The sequence below is a fragment of the Ailuropoda melanoleuca genome, chromosome 5, assembly GCF_002007445.2.
Source record: "Ailuropoda melanoleuca isolate Jingjing chromosome 5, ASM200744v2, whole genome shotgun sequence".
Lineage (NCBI taxonomy): Eukaryota > Metazoa > Chordata > Mammalia > Carnivora > Ursidae > Ailuropoda > Ailuropoda melanoleuca.
In genome coordinates, this window is record NC_048222.1 from 60601746 (window position 1) to 60608719 (window position 6974).

The window sequence follows — 6974 nt, forward strand, 5'->3', positions numbered from 1 at the left end:
TTGATCACATGTCTGCCCTTCCACTAAACCGAGCAATTTGAGAGCAGTGTTGTTTTATTCATCTTGTCAGTACTTAGCACTAACTCAAGTTCTTGCTCAAACAAATGCATGATACTGCATCTATAAACTGTATTTTGAAATTGAAAAATCTAGTATTTTTCATTCAAAGTTTATATATTGCTTGCTAAAATATGAAACCCTCAGATACTTTTGTTCCCTCTTAGAGTCTGTACATTCCTTGTGTCTTGGCCCAAGCAACAGAACACTGGCTAAAAGACAGGCATGGTCTCCCAGCAGACGACTGTGTCACCCTAAGTAATTTAATTTCCCTGGGACCTTGTTCCTCATCTGTAAAACACAGATCACTGAGGCCCTTTCCACCATGAGTCAAGCCCTATGTAACAGGTGACACTTGGAAGACTGTTTTCCTGTTTGAAAACAAAGTGGGGAGGGCACCTGGGTGGCTCAGTAAGTTAAGGGCCTGCCTTCAGCTCAGGTTATGATCCTGTGGTCCTGGAATCGAGCCCTGCAGTGGGGCTCCCTGATCAGCAGGGAGTCTCCTTCTCCCTCTGCCCCTCCCCCTGCTTGTGTTCTCTTTCTCTCAAATAAATAAAATCTTCAAAAAAAAAAAAGAAAGAAAGAAAGAAAGAAAGGGTAAGAGAGGGAGGGATATATAAGAAAACTGAACACATCAAATTTCACCATTGTTTTAATTATTGAAACAAAATTAACATAAGTCAAATCATGTGCAACAATGTTTCTGAGAGATGAATATGAATTTTATATGAGTGTCTTATCCACTGTTAACAAATTTCCAATAATTTGACAATTATCCTTCAAAAAATTTCCCAATTCTAAACAAAGTATGCAAATTGGAAATTAACTCTAAACATGCATAACTACCTTCTTATCCAGTTCTGTGTGAATAGACTGAACAGTTCAGGTCTGACCAAGATATTGATAGTGAACATGAGAATTCTGCCCTCCCCACCTCTAAGCTTCCAGGCCCGCAACTACAGCTACCTGCCCAGACAGGTCAAATATGGCGACACAATTACCAATGTAAAATTAGCAAGTAGATTATATTTGTATCATCATGAGTATAACTTTATGATTTGTATGCATAAAGCATAAAGGCATATCAGCATTACAAAGAATACATTAAGGGATTAGTTCAATCTTAATGCACCATCTTCAAGCCTGGAAAAAAGAAAATAGACTTGTTAGCAAATACATTTATTTTATTTAGATTATAGATTGCACCACCAAATTTGTGTAACTTTTGACATGTGAATCACTGTTTGAAATGAAATAGCTGCAGACAATTTTCCAAACCCATTACAAAGAGCATATCCCATTAATTTATCCCACTGATTCTCCCACAACCTTACAGGAAAGAATGCTGGTATTAGAGTTCAGATCCTGGCTCTCCCATTTAGTAACTGTGTGACTTCGGGCAGGTCACCCAAACTCTCTGATGCTCTCTCAAATTAATTTCCCTATGCTAGGATGAAGCAGGAAATTTGAATAGGTTTTCAGGACCATGGTACCCTGTGGAGATGAATTTCATGAAAAGCTGGATTTTCTGTCTCTGGACTCCAACAATGCAGAGAAGTCCAATTCCTCCCTCTTTCACACTGCTAGAAGTTTCTGTAGATACACGTATTATGTTATCTTTACATTGCATTATAACAGTCTGTTCCCATTTCTCTCCTCTGTTGGACTGGGAGCCTCTAAAAGGCAAACACAGTGCCCACACACTAAGGTTGAACAAGAGACTGAAAGAACGGGATATCTGCCAAACCACGTCATCCCTCTCTTTGGGCTGAATAATAAAGCAGCTGCTATGCAAAGGAAGAGAATGGTTCATTTCTGAAGGCCCAGAAATACCCACTGTAGAAATGGAAGAAAGATCAAATCCTCGCAGGTAGTGTGGGTAACTGGCTGCCTCTACCCTGTTACAGCACTCCAACAGCTCCTCTGACTTTGTTTAGAGGGCTGGTGACACTGGCAGCATTAGACTGGGGCTACACACCTTTCTTATGCCACTCCAGAGAAAAGAAAATGTGTTCCCTCTAGGATTCCTTCTTATCTGCTGAAATGCTAACCTGATTAATGTCTTGCCTATAATGAGGTTATCCTACAGAGTTGTCTGTAAATACTTCCCAGGACAGTGAAACAAGAAAAGTATTTTCTTAAGGTTAGAAACCTACCTCCATGATGCTGGTTAGTTGTCTCGCTCTATGAAAAAGAAAACAGAGAAAGACAGTAAGTTTTACTTAATAATACTATTAACAAATGTCTAAAACTGTTTGTAAATAAGTCTGGCAGAATAGCCTGCTGTCCCTAACCACAAATAACCAGTAGGGCCCAACCTTGCCTACTAGCCTCAGATCCCAACCCAGCCAGGGAGTACTGGGTAGGGCACTAGGATAGCAGGGCCTACAGACAAAGGCCTGTGACTCCCTGAGACCTTTGGTGGTTCTAAGTATCTATGAGGCTGTCAGGAAAGCCCAAGGAGGCCAGTAGGTAAGAAAAACTTGGGTGTTCATGTGCATTTGTGCGGGTGCTGGCTGTTGCTGCTCCCTGTTTTTGCTATAGGGAAACTACTGTTTTGGGGATCAGGCTGTGCAGAGGTATCTCAGAAGGTGCCACTTTGCAGAGCTTTAATAATGTTCCCTGTCAATCCCAGTATGCAGATTTTTTTTTTTTTTATATCGAAGTACCTTTAAGCTGTGCCTATACTCAGATGCAACTGTCAGTAGCTAAGGAAAGAACTTAAAAACTTACCCCACTTAATGATCTGGGGCTCACTGAGAGTAACATGCTTTACACGGCAGCTAAATTCATCCTGTCCATTGGGAGTGAATTCAGTGTGGACCAGAAGATAGAAAGTCCAGTCCTTGCTGAAAGACAGGTCTGACTGTTCTGCCTTCATCTTCTCTCCATTCTTCAGCAAATCAATTTCAATTTCTGGTGGGTGGAACCCTGACACGTAGCAGTTCAGGAAATTTGGCTTTCCATTCTCTGCTGGGTGACGTGAGTAAACCTGAATTTTTGGAGCATCTGAGGAACATGAAGGAAAGACAAATGAAAATTGCAGAGTATTTCACCTGGAACTACCTTAGTCTAAAGCTGTATTAGGCAACAAATGTTTAAATTTGATCAATGATTTCTCCCAATTCCATTTCTACTCTGGCCAGATGAGCTTCCACTTTTCCAAAAGGCTACTTCCATTTTGAGGGATAAACCACAATTTAGTATCTTTTCCACGTAATTCCTCTACTCGTGGCTTTTTGGTTTTTTCCTAGCAGACTTCTAGTAGTATCATCTTCTGTCACTGGAGTTTGTGCCAAATCTTTAAGAACCTTTCTGTGGAGACTTGAGAACTTTTGATGGCTTCTTAGCATCCATATAACTCCACCACTCACCTCTCAAGAGTCCTCATGATTTGGCCCCAACCTACTTTTCAAACTTCATTTCTCACTTCACACACTCTTCATAATAGCCACATCAAAAAACTTATGTTATGGTACCTTGTTTCAGCCCATCTTTTTTTTTTTTTTTTTTTTAATGTTTACTCCTTTCCTTTTTGGTTCCTGCTCCTGCCTAGATCCACACCCATCTGACTTCTCAATATGTATTGTCTAGTATAGCGGCTGGCACACAGCAATCGCTCTGTAAATGGCAGATATTGTTATTATTATTTCCTCAAACAAAACTTAAATGGGTACAGAAGCCAGAAATACCAAAAATGAGTGAACTGGGCTGGGTAAGAACAAAAGGGAAGGGTGCGGACTGTGGCAAATGAGAAAGAACATATTCTCCACTGTGACCAAGTGGTATTTGCATTTTTAATTAGCACCCTCAAGTGACTGCTCTAACTAACCACGTTGGGAATACATTGCTGCTATGGAACAGCAGTTTCCAAAATGGGATGCATAACTAGACCATCCCTGGAGATATGCAAAGAAACTATTATAAACTCCATTTCCGTATTTTTCATCCAATGAAGAGAAGTGTTACTGCCACTAAATATACAGATTGACATTAATATATGTGTGTAATTCACTTTAAATACACATACATGCAGTGTATATGGTTACTAAAGGGCACCTCCTCTGTGTCCAGGAGGTGGCGGGGAGGAGGAGTACCAGGCTACTCTGACCAGGTTTATCAGTCTAGAAACACCCTGTCATCAAAGGAAAGGTCACCAGCCCCACCAGGAGCTAGCCTGGGGATGCCAATGAAGCCCTGATTTTTTTCCATAAAGTTAAAAATGAAATCAAATCAGAAAGCTCTTTGTATTGGAACTTCTAATAATTAGAACACAATAAATGCCACAAGAGTCAGAGTACAGGTTCATCAGGCCTAGAATTCTCTCTTTGAGGGAGCCAGGCAGGGTTCTGCAAGAACATCGCAGTAACCTCTTCTAAGAGGAGGACAAGTATCAGACAAGGCCTGAGTTTGAATTTGGGCTCAGCCATTTATTGGCTCTGTGACTTGGGGACAGTTGAGCTTCTGAAGCTTAATGGAAACATCAATTTATGTCCATAGTGAAACAAAACCCACATAAAGGACAGAGCAAAAAATGGACCCCCAGAGACCATCATCATTACCCATTTCTTTTTCTTTCTTTTTTTTTTTTTTAAGATTTTATTTATTTATTTGACAGAGATAGAGACAGCCAGTGAGAGAGGGAACACAAGCAGTAGGAGTGGGGAGAGGAAGAAGCAGGCTCCCAGTGGAGGAGCCTGATGTGGGTCGATCCCAGAACGCCGGGATCACGCCCTGAGCCGAAGGCAGACGCTTAACGACTGAGCCACCCAGGCGCCCCCATTACCCATTTCTTGAGTACCTTTTTTTTTTAAAGATTTTTATTTATTTATTTGAGAGGAGAGAGGGAGAGCATAGAAGGAGAAGCCAACTCCCCGCTGAGCAGAGAGCCCAAAGCAGGGCTTGATTCCAGAACCCAGGGATCATGACCCAAGCTGAAGGCAGATGCTTAACCGACGGAGCCACCCAGGCGCCCCTCCAGAGTATCTACTAGAAATGATCTACTCATGCATGTGTTACTTTGGAAATTTTCAAACTAAGATTTTTCTTTTAATGTGAGCTTGTTATTTTTTAAATGATTTCTATGGTCGCCAGCAAATATCAATAATAGTATTTGTGCTTTATTTGGTAAATAGATTATAAATTAAATACCTTTTTTCATAATCAGAAAACCCCACTTCACAGAGGGTTTTGTGAGGGGAAAATATGAGGGTTCTGGTATATTGCGGGGTATTTAGAACGTGCTCAAGATCTAGAGTGTCCCTGACAGACAACCTGGGTAACCATATTGATTACCCTTATCACTGGTTTTACAATCTCCCTCACTGGTAAACCTTCTCTTTTTCAAAACAGAAAGTAGAAGCTTAGTTCATCTTGGAAAGAACCAGGCAAAGAGCCAAAGAGGAAGCTTTCTGTGAAGAAAAGGCAACAGGGGCCCCAGGCTCTCCAGCTTGCTGGCAAGAATCTCACACCAGCAGGTGACGAGGAGGTACTGACAAACCGCAGTTTGCAGCCAAAGGGCGCACACCCCCACAAAAAAGCTCTGCTCCCTCTAGATTGTCTGCCATTTCTCCCCCGTGTTGTGTGATTAAGTTACTTAAACTCTTGGCGTCACAATTTCCTTATCTATGAAATGCTGGTGATATTAACCGATGCATTTACATCGTAGGCTCATCTCAGAATCAAGTGGCATAAAGCACACAACGTCCCCAGCACTCTCCTTATCAATAAGGACTAGTTCTTAATTATTATTAAAAGCGACAAGGAACGGGAACAAGTGAATTAATGATGTCAAAGCGCTTTGTAACACCTCCAAGCATTCTACAAACTCCACGTGCGGATTCCTCCCCACGGTTTCGCCGACTATTTGTGGGGCGGGCAACCCGCTGGGCGTTGCGGAGGAAGCCCGAAGCCCCCGGTATCCGAGCAGTTGCAGCGGACCGCTGTACCCGCGCGGTGCCTCCCGCAAAGCCCAGACGGATGTCTCCACCCTTTCACGGCCCTCAACTCGGCGCTTTGGGGACCCGCCTCTCCGCCCTCCCAGGCAGACAGCTGCACCCGGGGAGCTTAGAGGTTCTGCGGAAGAGAAACCCTCCCTCACCTCGGTCGCTCCGAAGTCTGTCATCACTCCGAAACTTTGTCCTGACTCACCCGGCACGCACATGCCGAAGCCTCCCGCGTCCCCCTCTCCCGAAGTAGAAAAGAGAGGTTTGCGTCCTGGGCTCGCACCCCCACCCCACTCCCCGGCCACTCTACCGCTTCCCCACCCGCAGACCAAGCCAGCTGCTAGCCCCAAGACCCGGGAGAAGAACTAGGGAGGAGGGGTGGGTGAGTTACAGAGTTAATGCCGAGAATGCCAAAAAGATCGGGGCACAGGAGAAGGGTTAGGGCAAGAGGGGACACTCACGCTGGACGGCATGCAGGCCAGAGAGAGAAAGCAGACCGACGAAAACGAAGGTCAAGAGAGGAGCCATGGCCCCTCTCGCTCGAGCAGCCGGCTAAGTCAGTGTTGCCGACCTACCCGGTGCCTCCACTTATATTCCAAGCGCGCGCCGCCAATCAGAACCCTTCTGGCAGGGGCCGTCACTCGTCTCCTAGCGCTCGAGGCCCGGCCAGGTTAGAAAGAGGGACTTTCCCGTTTTCAGTTTCATTTTCCTATAAGGTCCCGTGATGCTTAGAAAGGCATGGGTTGGACCGAGTGGCTTCTCTGTCTATAGACCCGCGCCCTCCGACTTGGGTGCGCGCCAGAGCCAGGGGAGAGGGCCTCCTATCGTAGAACTTGGGCGGGACCTACTTGGTCCAGCGCCCTCTCTTTGAGAACCACCCAGCTTCAGAGTAACTCGCTTACCATGTCCCAGCCAGGTGGGACCTTAGAACCTGTGGTTCTCGTTCGAGAAACTCAAGCCCAAAAAGATTAA

General features: G+C 44.3%; 1 protein-coding gene across 1 annotated transcript; it reads right to left on the reverse strand.

The window, feature by feature from the left end:
- Positions 1–691: 691 nt before the first annotated feature.
- On the reverse strand, positions 692–6617 carry B2M (beta-2-microglobulin). Its single transcript, XM_002913169.4, has 4 exons — positions 6464–6617; positions 2791–3066; positions 2214–2241; positions 692–1200 (listed from the first exon to the last, which is right to left on the reverse strand). The coding sequence occupies exons 1-3, from the start codon at positions 6528–6530 to the stop codon at positions 2228–2230; spliced, it is 357 nt and encodes a 118-aa protein (XP_002913215.1). The 5' UTR covers positions 6531–6617; the 3' UTR covers positions 692–1200; positions 2214–2227.
- Between the last annotated feature and the right edge of the window lie 357 nt (positions 6618–6974).